Source organism: Mesoplodon bidens (genome assembly GCF_964165515.1).
Source record: "Mesoplodon bidens genome assembly, chromosome: 15".
Classification (NCBI taxonomy): domain Eukaryota; kingdom Metazoa; phylum Chordata; class Mammalia; order Artiodactyla; family Ziphiidae; genus Mesoplodon; species Mesoplodon bidens.
The window spans coordinates 14,517,853-14,540,475 of NC_138171.1; the positions used below are offsets into that span (position 1 = coordinate 14,517,853).

At 43.7% G+C, this 22,623-nt stretch overlaps 2 protein-coding genes across 4 annotated transcripts in view; both read left to right on the forward strand.

Annotated features, from left to right (window-relative positions):
* The first annotated feature begins 2,560 nt into the window (after positions 1-2,560).
* TP53RK (TP53 regulating kinase) lies at positions 2,561-6,204 on the forward strand. 2 transcript variants are annotated; one of them, XM_081256945.1, is made up of 3 exons: positions 2,561-2,962; positions 4,553-4,992; positions 5,436-6,204. In XM_081256945.1, exons 1-3 carry the CDS (start codon positions 2,680-2,682, stop codon positions 5,445-5,447), a joined length of 735 nt encoding a protein of 244 aa, XP_081113071.1. In that variant the 5' UTR covers positions 2,561-2,679; the 3' UTR covers positions 5,448-6,204. The 2 variants fall into 2 exon arrangements, with proteins under 2 accessions (XP_081113071.1, XP_081113072.1); XM_081256946.1 differs by having other exon boundaries at positions 2,566-2,962; positions 4,553-6,192.
* A 7,675-nt stretch (positions 6,205-13,879) lies between these two features.
* The window catches only part of SLC13A3 (solute carrier family 13 member 3), an 87,279-nt gene continuing 78,535 nt past the window's right edge, over positions 13,880-22,623 (forward strand). The window contains exon 1 of one of the 2 annotated variants that reach the window (XM_081256933.1): positions 13,880-13,968. The gene's annotated coding sequence lies outside the window, so the exon portion shown is untranslated. The remainder of the gene's footprint in view (positions 13,969-22,623) is intronic. The other variant, XM_081256932.1, reaches the window with a different exon arrangement.

The following is a 22,623-nucleotide window of genomic DNA, read 5'->3' on the forward strand; positions in this document are numbered from 1 at the left end:
ACTTCTAACAAATAGAATACAGAAAAAATGATGATTGTTATTCTAGAGATCAGGTTATAAAAGATAGCAATTTCCGTCTTGCTCACCCTCTCCTGATCTCTTCTTACTCACTCACTCTGATGAAGCCACCTGTGTGTTGTGAACTGCCCAATGGAGAGTCCCACATGGCAAGAATTGAGGGTGGCCTCCAGGCAATAGCCAGGGAGGAACTAAGGCCCTCATATTAACAGTCTGTGAGGAACTAAATCCTGCCACTAATCAAATAGTCATACAAACAAACAAAAAGACAATGCAAAAGAGGAGAGATTCACAGGGGCACCAGGAATTATCAAGGTTGTTTTTTCCCTCCTATGAGAAGTCAGGGAGGGCTTCCTTGAGGAAGTGACATTTGAGCTGAGAATGGAAGGATGCCTAGATGGGTCTAGGCAACAAAGAGAGGGAAGAGCACTTCTGACATGGGAAATAGCAGGTGCAAAGACCCCATGGCAGGAGGGAGCCTGGCAAGAATGAGACTGAGAGAAAGCAAACGTGTTTGAAGATCACAGAGCAGAGGGGAGTTTGGTGGGAGATGAGTCTGAAAGAGGGACATAGGGGCGCATGCAGGACCTCATGGATCTTTATCTGAAGCACAAGGAGTCACTGAAAGGTTTTAAATAGGTTTCCTACCACAGAAGCCAGAACCAGTCTGACCATAGCAAGCCTAGGACTTGTAAAGATGTTTGCGCAGTGGATTTTCCAAGGAGGGTGTTGGAGGTCGGAAGGAACGAAAAGTACCTACAAACTGAGAAGGTATCTTGAGAATAAAAAAAGAGGCAGGCAGCTCCATAAAATCAATGGATCCGTTTATTATAGGGTAACTTACAGTGTAGGAACTGGTGGACAGCAATCCACCCAGTGCATTTGCAGCTGCACTCTGAACCTTCAAGGGGCCATTGCGACAACTTTATAGTTAACCTAGGGTATGGGGGCACATGCTTGGAAACAGGAAATGTATTCCTAAGTCAAGATTTATGAATGGGTAACTAGTTCTGTAGGTACTAGGAGTACGTCAGCAAAGGTCTTCATCATTGTTTGGAGGCTAACGGAGCATAGAGGTCACCTGGACCTAAAGATCATTAAACAATATCTATTAACTACAAAGCCCTTGATGACAGAGCAAAGATTTACTATGCAGAACAGCCGTAGGTAGGGTCAGTGGAAGGACAGCAGGAACTGTACGGACTCAAGATGGCGTCAGTTATGTTAACAGCCATACAGAGGGGTTCAGACAGATTTGGTAACCATGGAGATGATCATGTGGACACTAACAATTATGATAATGAAACTACAAACCTGGGAAACTGGGCACTATAAATAGAATTGTTTCTGGGTGAGCTTTAAGTATGCTGGCTGATGAAAGGTTCTGGAAACCACATTATGTCAACACAAAGGGTCTGATGATGGAAAAGGTGACCTACCCTGTGCATGAATGAACGCAGGGACTGTGGCGCTGAGGGTTGGTGTCAGTCGTAGCAACCCTCAGACCCAAGGGCCTTTCTTCAATATTTCAAACAGGGTCTCAGTGATGGGGGAAGGCAAATGCACACGTGAAGAGTGTATGCAATCCACCAGGTACCCTCATGAGCAACATCTTATTTAATTTTAATAAGCTATGGCTAAAGTAAACTAATTATCTTCTTTCTGAAGATGATGGATCTGAAACTCAGAGAAATAATGTTTGTTGCTGCATCACACAGTGTGACAGGCACTTGAGGCTGCCTCCACTATGTGTGAGAGTGAACACATATACATTAAAAAAAAAATCTGGGAAGAAATGTTATATCATAGTTGACGGGGGGGGTGCAGATTGATGGCAGGGACAGGGGTTCTTCAATTTTTCTTGTGGACAAAACTGTGTATTGTAAGAATTTGTTATAGCCTGTATTAGGTTTGCAAATAAAATAAACAGTAAAAGTTTATTTGCTAATCACTCCCAGTTCGGCTTGGGTTCTGTCTCCTTTGAAAAACTCTGCAGCCTGATTATCCCCACCACCCTCTCTGACTCTCAATTATTATTATTATTTTTCTGTAAGATGGGCTTTCATCATTTAACTTTATTCCTCCTGAATGCACTCAATAAACGGTAGCTGTTACTATCCTAGCTCTAAAGACGACGTCGGACACATGGTTCATTGTCCACCAGCCACACCCGACTCTGACTAGTGTAAGCCCCTATTGGGGGGGAATTCAGGAGCCCAGGGACGAGGAGTTCCAAGAAGAGAACTCCTGGGGGTGCAGCTTCCCAGGATCCAGAAAGACTCCTGAGAAGAGCAGATTCCAAAAAAGTTTTTCCGCGAGAAGCACCGAAGCTTTCCGAAAATAGCCGAAGAGCTGGGATGCAGGGGCCAACAAAGCCGACCGCGAGAGTCACCAAGGGCTTCCGGAAAGAGCCGAGGAGTGGAAAGAGCGGTTTACCGAGAGTTGCCGAGAGTTTACGGAGATAGCCGAAGAGTGGGGAGGCGGGGCCACTAGGCTTCGAAAAGAGCCGAAAGGTTGGGAGGAGGAACCACTTTCACAAGGCGGAAGTGTCGGCGTTCGAGTGGCCGAAGAGCTCCGAGGATTTCCGAAGCTAGACGAAGCAGTTCCGACAGTTTCCGAAGAGGGCCGAGGGTCTCCGAGCGGCTATGCGGAGGCGCAAACATGGCGGAGGCAGGGTCCGTTGCGAGTGAGCTGAACGAGGGCCTATCGCCCGCGGCCGAAGCACTGGTAGCGGCCCGGGAGCGGAGCAGACGCTTCTTAAGCGGCCTAGAGCTGGTGAAGCAGGGCGCCGAGGCGCGCGTGTTCCGCGGCCGCTTTCAGGGCCGCGCGGCCGTGGTGAAGTACCGCTTCCCCAAGGGCTACCGACACCCGGCGCTGGAGGCGCGGCTCAGCCGGCGACGGACTGTTCAGGAAGCCCGGGCGCTGCTCCGCTGCCGCCGCGCAGGTGAGGCCGCCCGGCTTGGGGGCGTGGGGGACGCGGGTAAGCGGCTCCCCTGCGCTGCGGGCTGCGATTTGCCTCAGTTTCTCTGTTTGTACCTTCTGCATGGCTTTCCGTTAAGAAATGTCATCCTTTCATCCTTCTTTTCGTTCATTAACTCTTCAGAAGCCTCTTGGCCTTGCAGCGACTAGCATTTGTCCCGGAGCCATTGGCGCCTGGTTCAGTTCTAGGCTCTGCCACTCTTGCTCAACATTGCGCATGACATTTAACTGTCCTGAACCTCGGTTTCCCCATTTGTACCGTCTCAATTTTCGATCATTATCTTTTTTTTTTCCTTTTAAGAAGCAGACGTAATTACAAGTACTTGCCCAGAAGCCAGGCTCTCTGGGTTCAAAATACTCCGCTCCTTCATATATAGCCTTTCAGCAAAGTTATATAACCTCAGCCTCAGTTTCCTCACATGTAAAGGGAAGTCATTGTAGCTATATCCATCTCATAGGGATGTTGTGACCATTAGACGGGATGTCTATGCCATGTATTATGTTTGAACGTAGGACTGACTTGTGGCGCTCAGTAAACATTAGATTTCATTCAACTGTTTATTTTTTCATTAAAACATTGCACCATGACTGTAAACCTTGTCCTCAGATGAGAAACGTAGGCTCAGAGAAGTAACTTGCCCAAGCGACCCAGCCAGGCTCTCAGCCCGTATCCCTCTGACCCAGAAACACTGGCTTTTCACTTTTACACTTCCTACCTTTGTTTCTGTCATTGGTATTTTTTAGGTGTCTGCTGTACTCCAAGACACTGTTAGGTGCAGGGAGATCTGGAGGAAATTCAGTAGCGGACAAGCAGATGCACCTCTGCCCTTGCTCAGATTTAACGACATTATTCACGTGTTCATATTTTCTGTTTTCACTCTCTCCAAGATCTAAGTTCTGTTAAGCAGGGATCGTGCCTGCTTTGTTTTCTGCTGTGTCCCAACAGATTTGTCTCCAGTATCTAGAAGTGTCTTGAGGGTGATTGACATTCAATGAAGATTCATTGAATCTTCAAATTCAGAGAAGTCATTGAATTATTGGGAGTATTGATCTCATGTTATAGAAGCAGAAATGACAGCTTAGAGAAATTAATGTGACTTTAAAGTTATACAGCTAATAAGGAAGGGAGCAGGGATTTAAACTTGTCCTTCCTCTCTATAAAGATGAATCTCTAAGCCGGCACATGGCTTGGCCTCCTGCTGGTGTCCTTGTCAGGTAGAAACGGCTCTGACTGGGCTGTGCTTACCCTTCTGGCTCTTTATTTTGTTTTGTATTTTAGCAAATAAGTATGACAAATGAAGTCCAATCATAAAGGGTGGAAGGGAGGAGGGAGCTTTGGCTCTGCTCACCTTAGCTATGGGGTGGTCTTAGCACAGCCCTGCCGGGGAAACTTCCAGAGAAGTTAAGCTGTACCATTCTGCAGCATTCCTAAATCTTTTTCCCAAAATACGCAGATACACACTGTAAAAAACTGGCTCAGTCTTTGAAACTTAAGCTTACTATTAAAAAAAAAAAGTAGTATCTAATTCAATGACCCCTTATGTCTTGGTTGCAGGAATATGTGCCCCGGTTGTCTTTTTTGTGGACCATGCTTCCAACTGCTTATTCATGGAAGAAATCGAAGACTCAGTGACTGTTCGAGATTATATCGAATCCATTATGGAGACTGAAAAATCTCCCCAAAGTCTCTTTGGCTTAGCCAAGGCAATCGGACAGGTTTTGGCTCGAATGCACGATGAAGACCTCATTCATGGTGATCTCACCACGTCCAACATGCTCCTGAAACCTCCCCTGGAACAGCTGAGCATCGTGCTCATAGACTTTGGGCTGAGTTTCATTTCAGCACTTCCGGAAGATAAGGGAGTTGACCTGTACGTGCTAGAGAAAGCCTTCCTTAGTACCCATCCCAACACCGAGAGTGTGTTTGAAGCCTTTCTGAAGAGCTACTCCGCTGCCTCCAAAAAGGCCAGGCCAGTGCTTAAAAAATTAGATGAGGTGCGCCTGAGAGGGAGAAAGAGGTCCATGGTGGGGTAGAAGAATTCTGTGACGACCGCAGACGGTTAAGCTGTTCACAGTAACTGAAGGAATGCTGTTAATATGAGATCCGACCTAAATAAAGGTGGTGGGATATTTTTAGGTGCCGTCTGTGATCATGCTTCTTAGGCATTATCATCTGCAGTTGACTGTTCTCAAGAGCTTACTCTGTACATAAGACATGTCTGGCAGAACTGGGCATTCAGAATAAATCTCAGGCTTTCTCTGCAGTTGTGCCATGTACACCTCAGATCGAGGGCATGGCGTTACAAAACATTGAACCACATACTGAGAACCTTATGCTGTTTTCAGTCTTGGTGAAGCAAGGACAGAGTCTCAGTTGGTGACAGTATGTCTTTATCAGCCCTCTAACCCAGCCTTTTTTGTTGTTGTGTTCACGACAGACTCCTCTTTGAAACCAATACAGTGGGTTACAACCAGCATTTTAAGAAAGAAATGGAATCAGAGATTAGAAAATATCAGAGCACATTACATGTAGTATTGTAAGTATTGTTTTATGAAACTTGTTTGAAATGTGTATATAGACAATGGTATGTACTAGGTTTTGATGTAAAATACAGTTCTTTTTGAGGGTCATGGTAAAAAAAAAAGCTGAAAAATGCGCTTAACTCCAATTTCTCCTTTTTAAAAAAAGCAGGCTCATAGCTTTCAGGCAACTGAAATTTATGTAATTCTGTACAAGACTTTTTATTTTTGTTGCTCTGTGTTTTTATGGCTATCTTCTAATTAAGATAAGTGATTGGTATAAAGTTCCTTTTAATTTCTATAGGTAAAAAAGCCGGTTTATATCAAAGACAGTAAGTAGATTGAGCAAAGATAGTGAAGTAGCTTGGAAATGACTGAAGTTTGATAAAAACCTGGTTTAAGAGAAGGTGCAGGAAAACTGTATTAAGATGCAAAGTACCGCGAATTAGCTCACACTTATCCTTGCCCAGTTTCTTCCCCCAAAGAACTTGTGTGTGTGTTGGGAGGGAGGTGGGTATAATAAAACACTTTCCTCCTTGTAAGCTCTAACTAGCAAGTCAGTATTTTGAGTGCGGGTACTGTACTGGGTACCAGGTGCAATGATGAGCGGGATGGACAAGCATTGTTCTCATGGAGTGAACATTCTGGAGCAACTTGGACTGTGTCAGTTTTGTTCACCACAGTTATCACTCTGCACACGGCAGATGCCCAGGAATGAAAGAAAACCTCCCTTTCTGGGTAGTGGTAACTGGTTGAGAGAACTGACATCATTGTTTGGTTACTACACGTCAGGCATTGAATCTAAAACAACGCTAAATTAGGTATTGTCACCATTCGATAGAGAAACGGGCTCAGAAGTGGGGGAGCTTGTCCAACATGTCACAGGTAGCAAGGGGTACTTTTCCCTGGCCCCAAAGCCCGTATGCTCTCCACTGATCCTTTAAGAAATGAGATGCATTTCAATATATGACACAAATTATTATAATATTTGTTGGCATTATGTTACACGATTTTCAAATAATTCCAAGGCCACAGGAGCTGGCCATAATTTTTTTCAATGAATATTCTCAACGTGACTGAGGGCTCATTCCCCAGTTTCCTCATATACTGTACAGCTAATATGGCTGATCTCTACCTCGTGGGGAGAATGGTTGACCCATGTGTGCAGCAGATACCTAGCGCTCGCTATGTGCCAGGCACTGGAGATATGGAGGGGACACGAATCTCTGGAAACAAACTGAGTACCTAAGACAATTTCAGGCAGTGATGAGGGCTGTAAAGCAGTGGTCCCCAACCTTTTTGCCACCAGGGACCGGTTTCGTGGAAGACAGTTTTTCCGGGGGGTTGGGGGCGCTGGTTAAGGCAGTCATGCCAGCGATGGGGAGGAATGGGGGGCAGTAGAAGAAGCTTCGCTCGCTTGCCCACCGCTCACCTCCTGCTGTGCGGCCCAGTTCCTAGCAGGCTACGGACCGGTACTGGTCCCGATCCGAGGCCCGGGGATTGGGGACCCCTGCTGTAAAGGATGCTGAGACTCTGAGTGACCTCGAGTGGAGTGGAGGGAGAGGGGGGAGTGGTCAGGGAAAGCCTCGATGAGGTGACCTTGGGAGTAAGACGTGACGGAGAACCAGGAGATGGGGCATGGGACGCCATGTACCAGGTTGGTGAAGGAGGAGCATCCCTGAGGGACAGCAAGGCTGGTGGGGCTGGTTTGCGGCCAAGCGAGGAGGAGCAGGAAGTGAGATCAGAGAGGTGGGTAAGTGCTGGGTCATGCAGGGCCGAGTAACAAGGCTGGGTTTTTATTCTTAATGCAGCTCAGGAGGTTTTAAACCAGGAACATCTGATTTACATTGTGAAAGGATAACATTGGTAGAAAAAAAAAAAAAAAAACTGCAAGGGGCCAGAGTGGAGGCAAGAAAACAGTGAGAAGGTTAGCCTGTGATGACGGTAGACCAGGGTGGAGGCGTCGGCAGGCATGCCGCAAGCCGTGTGGCAGTCACCAGGGTATGTGACACGGCGTCCAGCGGCTGTGGGAGTGGCGGCAGCAGCAGCAGGGAAGCAAAAATGACCTCTGCAGGCATTAAGAGGGAGAGGGAGACACCGGAGGCTGGAGACACTTCACACGTGTTCCCAGCAGGAGTATTTCCTGTCTTCGTTCTCAGCCGGTGGCCAGGCCAGGGAAATAAGGATTAACAAGCCTTCCTAGGGGAGCAGTGGATTCCTCTCCTAGTTCAGTGTCTCACAGAGGGCTAAGGAGCCCTCTGCGATCCCAGATCCCTCAAAGTCCACAGGGGACAGACAGCCTGTGCTTTGCACCGATGAGCCAATGGCACCAGCAGCAGCATGTGAATTCCCACTGGTTATAACAAGGGTTATAACGGATGAGGAAACACTCTTAACAATGAGAAGTAGGACGTCCTAGGGTCACAATAAGTGACAGAGCTGGAATTCAAGCCCACATTTTTAACAACAGTTAACTTTATTGAGCAGTTACTAAGTTCTTTGTGTGCATTAACCCATCTTACAGAGGAGACAACTGAGGCACAGAGAAATTCAGTCTTACCCAAGGTCACACTGCTAATGAATGGCAGAGCCAGGGAAATGTGATGTGACACAGATGTGTCCAACACTGAAAAGGACACAGGCCCACATCTCCAGGGAAATTGTGGCCAGTCCGCCGGCCACAGAATGGAGTTACCCAAGCCTGGCCTACTGAGTGCCCCGTATAGGCGTGCTCTTATTAAATGATCTGAGCTGGCCAAGAGGAGATGGGACCACCTGCACTCAAGAGGCACGTGGGCTATAATCTGCCATAACTGAGGACGTTAGCCTGAATCCTGATCCTGGTTCCCATACAATTTTATTTACAAAAACAGGTAACTGGTTTGTGGGCCACACTTTGACGTTTTAAAATATTACATTAACATATTTGTCTCAGTTAACTGAGTTTTAGGGGCCCCCTTCAGTTTGTGCCCTAGGCAGGTGCTTCTCTTGCCTCGCCAGAGCCCTAACCCTGCCGTCACCAACTGACGCAGCCCCTGACAGTGAGTGCCCACGTCCTTACAAGGGCCTGCCCCAACCCTCTTTCTGGAACTGGGTATCTCCTCTTTTGTCTTGAATTCAGGGCCCTGTAACTCCAAAGGACTGAGTTCCCCTTTCCCCGAACCCAGTGGAGTGGCTCTCCTTCGCCACGAGAGGTCGCAAGTTACCGTCATTCTCTGTGCAAAGAAGTCAAAAAGAAACTTCCCTCCCCTTCCATCCTCTTCCACTTCCTTCTCTCCTCCCCTCCTCCTCCTCCTCCTCTGTCCTCCCCTCCACCTCCATTGTTCTCCTTCCTCTCCTTCCCTCTCTTCTTTCTGTCTCCCTCCCTCCATCCCTCCTCCCTCCCTTGAACTTGTTCATTTATTCACTCAGCACCTTAGCTGAGTGTCCAGATGTGGTGGGCACCATGCTTAGCACTCAGGATCCTAGTGAGCAAGACAGACCAGACGTGGGGACGTCTAGTTCCCTCCCGCCTTGATTTTGTCATCCGTTCTCTCACTCACTCGCTCACTCACTAGGCATTTAGCAAGCATGTTGGCTGTGTCCAGCTCAGTGCCAGATCCTGAAGAAGCTACAGTGACGAGGAAGTCCCCCTACCACTACCCCAGTGCCGCTGCAATCAATGGTTTCCCCACTGCTCCCTGTCCACCACCACCCGCCCCACTCCTGCCCCTGCATTCTTCCTCAGCAGCCAGAGACACCCTTGTAAAGCCAGAGGATGCCACTTCCCTCTTCAGAAGTGTGATGGCTTCCATCCCATGTCTCCTTGCTCACCAGCTGCATGGCTTGGGACCCCCTCACTACCTCTGAGCCACAGTGTCCTCATCTGTAAAATGGACTAACAGTGGTGTCTACCTTGTGGAGCTGCTGTGAGCACTCTCCTGGGTCGGAATTCCCAGGAAGCACACTCAGCGACGCAGTTTAGCATGTAGGATGTTTATTAAGGTGTCAGCCTCCAGGGAAGGGAAGCGAGGGAAGGAAGCAAGGGAGAGCGGGGGCAGAAGTGGGGCTGAGAGGCAGACCCAACCACAGCCTCAGCCAGCTTCCCCGCCCGGCGGAGCAGGGTGTCTGCAGCTACAATGGCCCTGCAGAGATGTCCCAAGTTGGGCAGAGATGGCCAGGCCTTCATAATCTCACATCACCCAGACACGAGCGGGCCACCCCTGGAAGGGTTTGGGCTTGGATGAGGCCACTCTGCTTGTGACTCGATGCCTGAAGGGGAGACAGATGAAGGCTGCCTGCTGACTACATCTGCATCCGGGGCAATCGGTCCTTCCTTGTAGAGGAGCTGGGTCTCACATCAACCGCCCCCCTAAGCATTAATGAAATAATGCACATAGAGCACTACTGCAGTGCGTGGCACATCGTAACAATTAGCTGTTGTTGTTATTATTATGTAATTTATATCGCTACTATTTTTAGAGACCAACAAACAGGCGATTATAATACAGCATCATTTGCTTCATTTTATAAGCCAAGAATACACAGGTGCACATTGCCTGGCCCCAGCCCTAATCTATCTGAATCAAAAGGTCTCAGGCTGGGCTGAGAATTTTCATTTCTAACAAGTTCCCAGGTGATGCTGAGGCTGCTGTTCTGAGACCACTGCCCTAAGGGAAATCAAGGGGTTTCATGGGAAGATCAGGAAATGGATGCTGGTAGGGCAGAAACAATAGTTCTTTGCTCTACCCCTTTTACAGAAGAGGAAGCTGAGGCTCACAGATGCTAAGCACCTTGCCTAGAGTCATCAGCCTGTATGGTAGAGACTGTGCTAGACATTGTCTGTTGCCTACTAAAAGCCAGCCCCCTTATTCCTTTTGGACAGAGCCTGGATTTGTCCAGGTATTTATTAGGTGCAGATGGCTTTATCTCAGAGAAGCTCAGATTGGTCCCTGATATAGGGGTGGGCATGTGACCTTTTTCTGGCCAATAAGACACAAGAGAAAATTGCAAAGTTTGCTTTTGGGGAAGATTTTGCTTCTTACAGAAGGTGAGAGAATTCCAATCCAAGAGCATGGGATATCTTTCTGACCCCCTCTTCTCACTTTGGGTCAGCCACACGGTTCTTCCAATAGGCAGTCATGCTCCCATCTCAGGGCCATTGTACTTGCTGTTCCCTTTGCCTGTCACACTGTTCCTCACACATCCTCACATGGCTGCCGCCTTCACTTCCTTCAATTCTCTGTCAAACACCACTTTGTCTTCCATGAGCACCCTGTATAGAAGCTAACACCCCCAGCCTCAGCCCTCCCCATCACCTCCCCAGCTTTGTCTCCATCCCATTCACGAGCACCTGCTACCATTTATATTCACTTGCTCATTTGCTTCTTGTATGCTCTGGGGGGCAGAGGGTCCTGTTTGCTGCACTGTCTCAGCCCTTGTTTCTCTGTTGGTGCCTGGAAGGTAGTGGGTGCTCAGTAAACATTTACTGAATTGAGTTGGATTCCCTCATACAAGCCCAGCCTGCTTGTTGGAAAAAAGACCAAGGAGCCACGTGAGCCTTCCTCCCCTATGCCAAACTCACACACACACCCACACACACCCCGCCCCCCCCACCCCACCTACCCACAGTCTTCCCTGCTGGAGGCAAAGCAGAGTAGGGTCCTGGCCTGCAGCTTGGAACAAAAAACAGTCAGAACCCTGGGGGTTTGGTGCCGATCAAAGGCCTCCTGATGTTTGTAAGCCTTCGCTCTCTGCCCGGGATAGAGGGGGTTAGGGGATGGCCCAGAATCCAGAGTTAGTTGTAGCTCCAGGCCAGGAGAGTCCGGGCCCTGCCCCTTTCCCCGTAGAGAGGAAAGGCCCTGAGAGGTCAAGTTGCTTGACTCCCTCCCTCCAGGGTATCTCAAGGGGTGACTTATCCCAGCCCCAGCCTCAGCCTACCTGCTGGGACTTGCTTCAAAGCCAGTATTGCTCTTGGAGCCGTAGAGGCCTTGACCAAGATGTCACGCTGAAAGATGCTGACCGTGGTACGGGGCTCAGTGAAGGGAGTGGAGGAAGCACTGAGAGGCCCTTCTGTGCAGGTGAAGTGGAAACTGGTGCCCATACTTTCCCCTCAGGCTCTCTCCCTCTCCCTGCTTTATGTTTCTTCTTAGCACTAAGCACCATGTGATATGCTATATATGTCACTCATGCATCTTGTTATAGAGCTGCCAAAATAAAAGCTCTATGAGAGCAGAGACTTCTGCTTCATTCGATCACTGCCATAGCCCCAGCACCCAGAAAGATGCCTGGTACATAGTATGCGCTCAATTCATATTTGTTGAACGAATGATATGCATGATTTTGGTTGATGTTCATAGTAATAAAACACACTTTATTTAAAGCATGTTCAACTATTCAATAGTTGATTGAACCCCTGCTATGTCCCAGGCACTGGGACTATAGCACGGTACAATCTGGACTCCTTATGCTCATGGGGCTTCATCTAGGAGGGAATAATTTCAAGTGGTGAATCATGCTGTGAAGGAACAACTCAGGGGATTTTTATACAGAGGGAGTGTTGGAAAGTTGAGGAAGGCTACATTTCATTAAATTAGGTATTCACGGAGGCCCTTCTGAGGAGGTGATGTCTGAATTGAGACCTGAGTGAGGAGAAGGAACCAGCCACTATGAAGGGATGGCGGGGAAGGAGTGGGGAGGAGAGATCCAGGCAGAGGGAGCAGTCAGTGCAAGAACTTGGCATGTTCAAGGAGCAGGAAGAAGGTCACAAAGAGGGTGGCATCCAATGGTTGAGGGGAAGGCAGGGGACATGGTGTTGAAGTATTAGGCAGGAGTCAGTCATTCATGTAAGTGACCAGCATAGTGCTCGGCACATAGCAAGCCCCTTAGTAACTGAGCTGATGAGTATAATCAGTGTGCATGTGTGTGTGTGTATATATATATATATATATATACACACACACACACACTTTACAGAGGTTGTAATTTGCGTATTAAAAAGGAGGGTAGTGGGCTTCCCTGGTGGCGCAGTGGTTGAGAGTCCGCCTGCCGATGCAGGGGACACGGGTTCGTGCCCCGGTCTGGGAAGATCCTACATGCCGCGGAGTGGCTGGGCCCGTGAGCCATGGCCGCTGAGCCTGCGCGTCCGGAGCCTGTGCTCCGCAGCGGGAGAGGCCCCAACAGTGAGAGGCCCGTGTGCCGCAAAAAAAAAAAAGGGGGGGGGTTTCGTGATGTGTATCAGTAGAATTTCAGCTCTATTGTGCCCTGGCTGTGGGACCTTGGACAAATGTCTTAATTTCTATGAGCCTTAGTTTCCTCATCTGTCCAATGGGCATACCAGTGGGAATGAAAATAAATGGTAGTCAAACCATCCTCTGACTGTGGAAGTTCTTTAAGAATTCCCTCCCCCGACACACACAAAAGATAAAACACACCAAAAAAAAGAAAAGAAAGAATTCCCTCCCACACTCTACTTTCTTTTCAGTGTAAAGGGGGGAAGAAACAAAGGCAGGGAGCTAATTAGTGGGTCCAGCCTTGGAGCCCCCTTGCCCCCTGTAGAGTTCTAAGTCATCCAGCTAGAGGCCTCATGGCTGCAGACTCTCCTTCCTATAAGAAGCTCTTCTCCAGGGGAGAAAAGTAATAATGGTGGTAACATTTACCAATTGCTGTGTGACAAACTGCTCCAAAACATAATGGCATAGAACAACCATTTATTGTGTTTTCAGATTATGTGGGTCAGAACTTTGGACAGGGCAACCCAGGGATGTCTTTTTTTTTTTTTTTTTAACCGAGGGATGTCTTTGATCTACCACTCCTGGGGCCTTAGTTGAAAGGCGAAGGGCTGGAATTATCTGAAGGCTCATTCACTCATATGCCAGTTAGTTATTGCTAGTGGCTTCTTGGGAGCCTCGGTTTCTCTCCATGTGGTTTTACTGCCTGGTTTAGTTTGAACTCCAAATATGACAGCTGGGTTTCAAGGGCGAGAGTCTCAAAGAGTGAGGGAACCAGGCAGAAGCTGTACCCACTTTATGGCTCAACCTTGGAAATCACGTCACATCCATTCTGCCATGTTCTATTGGTTGGTGCATCACAAGCCCCCACCCACTTTCCAGAGGTGGGGACATAGACCCCCAGCTCTCAGTGTGAAGTATTAATCCCATTGTAAGAGGAGCATATGGGATGCACACATAGGATGGAAGATATATATTGGTGCTGTCCTTGGAAAATCTGCCACAAGTAGAATAACAATGGCCAATTGTTGCACACTTACCGTATGTGAGTACCGTGCTATACCCTCGCCTGTTAATCCTCCCAACATCCCTATGAGTTACATACAATTTTTGTTCTCATTTCAGATAAGGAAACTGAGGCCCAATGGAATTAAATGTCTTGCCCAAGTTTGCATAACAAGCAAGTGGTACAGCCAGAATTTGAGTGTTGCTTCATCCAGTGCGGTGTGACAGGCTCAATAAGGTAATGAAAATGGATTATTGTAAGGATTAAATAAATTAATACATGTAAAGTGCTGCAAACAGTGCCTCACACATAGTTAAGTGCAGTATATGTGCTTGCTATCATTAATGCTATCATTATTATTATTACTACATTTGAGTCACCAGATTGAAACCTCTGCTCTAATAGAAGATATCTGTACTCTGAATCTCTCAGCTGGTTCCAGAAACAGGGAGCCAGTCCAGGGGCGCTGGGTGCAATATACCCTGGTCCCAGTTGCCTCCACTCAGGCTTTGGGGAATGGACTTGAGTTTCTATGATGTCAGCTGGTCCAAATCCCCAGGACTCGTTTTTCCGGTTTGGAGCACCCCATCCTCCCACACCCAGGCCTCAAATGTCCAAAGTGCTCCCTGCAGGGCCTCGCCAACCATCCAAGGCTGTCTGACACTAACCTGGCTAGAACCTTTGATGAAGCCGACTATTGGGCTGGCTTGAGGTCAGGTCTCCAACTTGAAAGGACATGGGAGAAGGTTTCATCACAGCCTGCAAAGGGTGCATTGGGAAATAACTTGCCCTAGGGGTTTACGGGAATCATGGCAGCATGACCGGGATAGGAAGTGAGCACTGCACCTCTTCCAGGGCCTTTCTCTTGCCATCTCTTGCTTTCCCAAATTTCAGATCTTTGCATCCAATTTTTGGAATTTTGCCATAACCATGCACTTTCCATACTAAGAGTTACTTAGTATTTTTCTTTGAGTTGCTTCACATTGTAAACTTTAATAGATTTAACTTAAAAGGAGGATTGTTTTAAAATCATGGGCTTTAGTTAAAAAAAAAAAAAAGAAAGAAAGAAATCACTTGTCCTAAGTCAAAAGTAATTAGAAGAATAAATAAAATAAAAAGAAACCAGTGCTGTCCAGTTGCAGCAAGATGTCGAAGTCTCTGGCCCTGAAATCTTCTTTGGCTGTTACAAAGAGAGTTACCAAGCGATGAGGTGTTAAAGGGACACTAACACCCAGCCGAGACCCTCTCCATGGTGTAATGAAGAGTTAAAGAAAATTGACACAGGGAATAACTTTCACTCTGTGGGATTAAATGTTATTTAAATACCATCTAGTACAACATAAAATGATCTGTGTTTCCTTACGGGTCTGCCTCTCATGTGTTGAGAAATATTCCACCATCTAATTCGGTCTCAATGACAGCTCCTTTCTGTCCCTCCCTCAGAGATATGAAGACGTGTCCACAGAAAAACCTGCACACAAATGTTCTTAGCAGCGTTATTATAATAGCTCCAAAGTGGAAACAACTCAAATATCCATCAAGTGATGCATGGATAAATAAAATGTGGTATATTTATACAATGGAACATTATTTGGCCATAAAAATGAGAGAAGTACTTATACATGCTACAGCGTGGATGAACCTTGAACAAAATCATGCTAAGTGAAAGAAGCCAGACACAAAGGACCACATATTATATGATTCCATTTATACAAAATGTCCAGAATAGGCAAATCTAGAGAGACAGAAAGTAGATCAGTGGTTATCTAGGGCTTTGGAGGTTGGGGGGAGATTGGGTGTTGGTTGAGACTGTTAATGGGTGTGGGGTTTCTTTCTAGGATGATGAAAAATTTCTATAATCGATTATAGTAATGATGGCACAACTTTGTGAGTATACTAAAAACTCTTGACCTCTTGGCTTTAAATGGATGAATTGTATGCTATGTCAGTTATATCTAAGTAAATCTGTTACTAACATAATGAAAGCAGAATCTGTCACTCTGCTTAAATCCCTGCAGTGGCTGCCCTTGTCATTCAGGGTAGAATGCAGAATCCTTACTCAGCCTTTCAAGATCCTGTGTCTTCTAGTCGCTGGCTGCCCTTCTGATCACACCTCTATACCCAGGTCCTTGATGACTCTAAGCCAGGTCTTGCTTGCTCTTGCCTCAGAGCCATTGCACTTGGCTTTTCCTTCCTCTTGGAATGCTTCCTTCACATACTCAGAGGGTCCACTCGCCCACTTTCCTTAGGTCTCTGCTTAGCTTAAGGCCCTTAGTCACCTAGTCATCCAGGGCTTCCCTGACCACCTTATCTGAAATGGTACCCCCGCCCCCCATCACAAGCCATCTCCCTCTCCTGCCTCATTTTCCTCCATAGCACTTGTCATCTTCTCATCTTTATGCCATAATACATTTTACTCATCTGTTTATCATTTGTCTCCTCCAACTCCACCCCCACCCAACTAAATGAAAGTTCCAGGTAGGCAGAGATTTTAAATTTTTGGTCTTATTCATGATTGTATTCATAGCCTGGTATATAGTTGCCATGCAGTCAATATTTATTGAATAAAAGGGATAATGAAAGGTATGTATGATTAGCCCCAAGTTTACTGATGAGGAAAACCAAGTCTAGTGTTTAAATATTCATTTAGTAAACATTGACAGAGCAGCTACCACAGACCATGCCTGGGCCCTGGAGATATTAAGTGGCAAAATTTCGGTAGAACTCAGGAGGGCCATGAGAACCGGATTGAAGTCTCTAGATGTGAAGTTATAGAAGCCAACTCAGATTTTGCATCAGGGAAATGATTCCACCAGAATCTGACAAAAGATGGATTAGCTTTTAGGGGTGTGGGGAGTTGGAAAGCAGTGGAGTTGTTCCAAAAGTGGCTCTCAACCCCAGCTGCACATTAGAATCTGCTGGGAGCTCTTAAAAATCCTGATGTTCAGGCCACGTCCCAGACAATTAAATCAGACTCTCTAAGGGCAGTGCCTGGGCGTCAGCATTTTTAAAGCTTCCCAGGTGATTCCAAGTGCAGCCAGGGTTGAGAACCACTGTGTTAGATGGTTAGAGGAGTGTTGATGACCCTTGTTTTCTGATGGTATTGAGTATTAGGAAACAGCTTCTTGAGTGCATACGCTCAAATTATTGGCAACTCTCAAATATTTGAGGGGATGAGGTGTTATTTTACTTTAATGTTCACCGTAAAAGTCATATTTCTCGTATCTAATAAACACATCTAATGAAACATATCTAATAAAACATATACTCTGAGTCATTACTATGTCGTGGTTAGTCATGGGGACTCTGGAGCTAGACTACTGGGATTTGAATCCTCCTTAATAGCTGTATGTCCTTGGATAAGCTACTCAAGCTCTCTGTACCTCAGTTTCCTCCTCTGCAAAATGGGAATATATTAGCATCTACTTCATAAGGTCATTTTTGTGTTCAGTGAGTTAAATCATATAAAGCTCTTAGAACAGGGCCTGGCACAGAGCAAGTATCCAGTGAATGTTGGCTGTTATTATTCATTAATGAATAAGATATGAAGCCAACATTCCTTGAGCATTTGACATAGATCACTAATTTGATTAAATTCTCTTGAACAGTATAAACTGCAATTATACATTTTAGTAAATCTGATTCTTTTGAATGGTTCAAGCATATTAAACAGTAGACCAGGGACTTCCTTGGTGGTACAGTGGTAAAGAACCTGCCTTCCAATACAGGGGATGTGTGTTTGATCCCTGGTAGGGGAACTAAGATCCCACGCGCCGCGGGGCAACTAAGCCCGCGTGCCACAACTATTGAGCTCATGTGCCTCAACTATTGAGCTCATGTGCCTCAATGAGAGAGCCCGGGTGCTGCAAACTACAGAAGTCATGCGCCCTGGAGCCCGCGTGCCACAACTAGAGAGAGAAAACCCGCATGTCACAACTAGAGAGAAGTCTGCGCGCTGCAACTAGAGAGAAACCCGAGCAGACCGTGAGCCATGATGCAAAGATCCCGCATGCCTCAACAAAGATCCGGTGTGCTGTGACTAAGACCCGACACAGCCAAAAAAAAAATAAGGAAAATAAATAAATAAATAAATAAATAAATATAAAAAAACAAGTAGACCAAGTATATACAGATTCATTGTGGATGAAACTCATGCATACTGTTACACCAAGATAGGTTACAAAAGTGCTGACCCCATGGACTTTAGTTTATTTCTTATTCATATTTTTAGAAAATCATAGTTTTAAAAAATTCATAGATAGAACTATAGAAATTACATAATCTGAACACCAGAGAGAAAATAGACTGAAAAAATGAACAGAGCCTCAAGAATCTGTAGGATTATAACAAATGGTCTAACATTTGTGTCATTGGAGTTCTGAAAAGAGAGGAAAAAGAGGAAGGAGCATAAAAGTATTCAAAGAAATAATGGTTGAAAACTTCTCAAATTTGGCAAAAGAATAAACGTACAGACTCAAGAGGCTGAGTTAACTCCAAACAAAATAACTAAAAGAAACTACACCAAGGCATATAGTCAAACTTCTGAAAACTAAAGACAAAGAAAAACACCTTGCAAGCAGTGAGAGAGAGATGACATCTTACCTCTAGAGGAAAAACAATTCAAATGACAGCGAATTTCTCACCAAAATTCATGAAGTCCAGAAAAAAGTGGCGTAACATTTGTCAAGTGCTGAAAGAAAAAATCTGTCAACTCAGAATCCTATATCCAGTGAAAATATCCTTTAGGAACAAAGGGGAAGTCAAGACCTTCTCAGATGAAGAAAACCTAAGAGATTTTGTTGCCATTGGACCTACTCTAAAAGAATGACTAAAGGAAGTTCTCTAAACCAAAAGGAAATGATAAACAAAGGAATATTTGAATATCAGGAAGGAAGAAAGAACACAGCAAGCAAAAATATAGGTAACTGCAATAAACTGTTTTCCTGTTGGGTTTTCTAAATTATGTGTAGTGGTTGAGGCCAAAATTATGACATTGTCTGATGTGGTTCTAAATGTATGAGGAGGAAATACGAGATAATGATAATATAACAGGGTAAAGTAAAGGGACATAAAGGGAGATAAGGTATCTATACTTTACTGAAATTGGTACCAGTAGACTGTGCTGAGTTATGTACATACAATGTAATAGCTAGAATAAGCACTAAAAAATCCATACTAATAAATGCACTCAAAATCACTATGTAAAAATCAAAATGGAATTCTAAAAAATGTTCAAGTAATCCACAGGAAGGCAGGAAAAAGAAAACAGAGAAATAAGAGAGATAGAGGTAGAGATAGAGAATAGATAGAGAACATATAGAAAACAGAATGGCAGATTTAAGCCCTAATATATCAACAATTATGTTAAATGTAAATGGAATAAAAATACTAATTAAAAGACAGAGCCTAGCAGAGTGGAGTTTTTAAAAGCATGACCCAACTGTATGCTGTCTGTAAGAAACTCACTTCAAATATAATGATATATGCATATTGAAAGTAAAAGGATAAAAAAATGTATATGGCAAACAGTAGTCAAAAGAAATCATAAGTGTCTATATTAATATCAAAGAAGGTAGACTTCAGAACAAAGAAAGTTCCCAGAGACATAGAGGGACATAATATAATAATGAAGGAGTCAATACACTAAAAGATTTAGCAATCTTAAATGTGTATATGCCAAGCAACAGAGCTACAAAATATGTGAAACAAAAACTGATAGAACTGAAAAGAGAAATAGACAAATCTACATTTATAGAGACTTCAACACCCTTGACTCAGTAATTGATAGAATAAGTAAACAGAGAATCAGCAAGGCTATAGAAGAACTTGACAATACCATCAAACAACAGAATCTAGTTGACGTTCATAGAACAGTCCACTCAGCAACAGCAAAATACACATTCTTTCAAGTGACTATAGAACATATAGAAAGATAGTTATGCTGGACCGTAATACAAACGTCAACAAAGTTAAAAGAACTGAAATTATACAAGGTTATGGTTCTTTGACCATAGTGGAATCAAATTAAAAATCAATAACAGAAAGATCATAGGAAAATCTCCAAACACTTAGAAGCTAAACACCTCACTTCTAAATAATCCATGGGTCAAAGAAGACATCTCAAGGGAAAATAAAAAATACATTGAACTGAATGATAATGAAAATACACCACATAAGATTTGTGAGACACAGATAAACCAGTGCAGAGAGGGGGAATTTTTATCATTAAATGTATACATTTGAAAAGGTGAAAAAGATCTCAAATCAATAATCTAAGCTCCCACTTCAATGTCCTAGAAAAAGAAGAGTGAGAAGCGTGGAAAAAAGAAAGATAAGCCTAGAAATCAATGAAATTAAAAACAGAAAAACAACCTCCAAGCATTGGTTCTTTGAAAAGAGGATTAAATTTAAAAATCTCTAGTAAGACTGACAAAAAGAGAGGGAAAAGATACAAGTTACCAAATGAATGAATCAGGAATGGATGAATGAATCAAGGATATCACTATAGAACCTGCAGACATTGAAAGGGAGTACTAGAAACTCTACATGCAAACATTTAACAATTTAGATGAAACAGACCAACTCCTCAGAAAATAAAAACTACCACAATGTACTCAGTATGAAGTAGATAATTCAAATAGCCCTATAACTATTAAGAAAATTAAATATAAAATTTTGCAAAAAATAAAAAAAAATCTATAGGCCTAGATGGTTTCACTGGGAAATAATACCAAACACTTAAACAAGAATTAACACCAATTCCATGCAATCTCTTCTAGAAAATAGAAGAGAAGGGAACAATTCCCAATTCATTTATGAGACTGGTATTATCCAGATACCAAAAGCAGACAAAGGCAATAAAAAAAGAAAACTACAGAAAACTACAATATCCCTCATGATTATAGATGTAAAAATCTTTAATAAAATATTAGCAAATAGAATTCAACAAAATATAAAAATAATTATACATCATGATCAAGTGGCATATTCCCCAGGGATACAAAGCTGGTTCACTACTTGAATACCAATCACTGTAATCCATCATATTAATAGGCTAAAGAAGAAAAGTCATTTGATCATATTAATTGATGCCCCCTCCCAAAGCATTTGATAAAATTCAACACTCATCCATGATAAAAACTCTCAGAAAAATAAAAATAGATGGAGACTTTCTCATTTTGAAAAGGAGCATTTACAAAACACCTACAGCTAACATAGTGAATAGTGAAAGATTGAATGCTTTCTCCCTGAGATTGTGAATCATGCAAGAATGTCGTTGCTCAAACTCTTATTCAACCACAGTGCCTGAAGTTCTAGCCAGTGCAACAAGGCAAGAAAAGTAAATACAAGACATACAGATCTGAAAGGAAGAAATAAACCAGTTCTTGTTTGTAGATGGCATTATTGTCTATATAGAAGTCTGAAGGATTTGACAAAAAAAAAAAAAACCCTCCTAGAACTAATTAATGAATTGAGCAAGATTTTAGGATATAAGATAAACATACAAAATTCAATTTTATTTCTGTATACTAGCAGTGAATATATGGATCCTGAAAAAAATAGAATACCATTTACATTGCTCAAAAATGCAGTACTTATGTGCAAATCTAACAAAACATGTATAGGACTTTTAGGCTGAAAACTATAAAATGCTGATCAAAGAAATCAAAGAAGATCTAAATAAATGGAGAGACATACCATGTTCATGGATTAGAAGAGCCAACACAGTAAAGATGTCAATTATCTCCAAATCGATATGCAGGGTTAATTTTTGTAGATATAGATAATATTATTCTAAGAATTTACATAGAAATGCAAAGAAACTACATAGAAATGTAGTTACTACATAGAAATTACATAGAAACTACATAGAAATTACATAGAAATGCAAATGAAACAATTTTGAAAAAGAAGGATAAAGTGGGAGGAATCACTGTCCCTATTTTCAAGACTTATTATACAGTTACAGTCATTAAGACTGTGTGGTATTGGTAGAGGGATAGACAGATCAATGGAACAGAATAGGGAAACCAGAAACAGATCCACCAAATATGCCCAATTGATTTTTGACAAAAGTGCAAAAGCAATTCAATGGAATAAAGATAACTTCTTAAACAAGTGAAGCTGCAGCAATTGGTCAATGATAGGCCAAAAAAAAAAAAAAAAGAAAAAGAACCTCAATCTAAGCCTCATACCTGATATAAAAATTAACTCATGGACTTAAATATAAAACATAAAACTATAAACTATCAAACTTCTAGAAAAAAATGTGAGAAAAATCTTCAGGATCTAGGGCTGTGCAAAGAGTTTGACACCAAAAGCGTGATCCAGAAAAGGGAAAATTTGATAAATTTGACTCCACCAAAATTACAAATGTTTGCTCTTTGAAAAGTCTGTTAAGAGGATGAAAAGCCAAGCTATAGACTGGGAGAAAATTTTTGCAGACAACGTATTTGTCAAAGGACTGGTATCTAGACTATATAAAGTACTCTCAGAACTCAACAGCAGGAAAAAACAGTCCAATGAGAAAATGGGCAAACAACAGGAGGAAATAATTTCCCCCAAAGAGGATATACAGATGGCAAAGAAGCACGTGAAAAGATGTTAAACATCATTAGCCGTTAAGAAAATGCAGATTAAAACCACAGTGAGATATCTCTACACCCCTATCAGAATGGCTAAAATAAAAAATACCACCCCAATGCTGGCAAGGACGTGGGGAAACTGGCTCACTCATACATGGCTAACAGAAATGTAAAACAGTGCTAACACTCCAGAGCATCACTTGGCGGTTTCTTCAAAAACAAGGGTGCAACTACCATACAATCCAGGATTGTACTCCTGTGCATTTATCCAAGAGGAACAAAAAGACTCCTCCAGGCTCCAACCCAC

What these genes read in the sequence shown, in the direction of transcription:
- TP53RK (XM_081256946.1), top strand. Translation starts at nt 2,680, where the DNA reads ATGGCGGAGGCAGGGTCCGTTGCGAGTGAGCTGAACGAGGGCCTATCG. An exon ending in GCTCCGCTGCCGCCGCGCAG is followed by an intron (nt 2,963 to 4,552) that starts GTGAGGCCGCCC and finishes TCTTGGTTGCAG; the next exon opens with GAATATGTGCCCCGGTTGTC.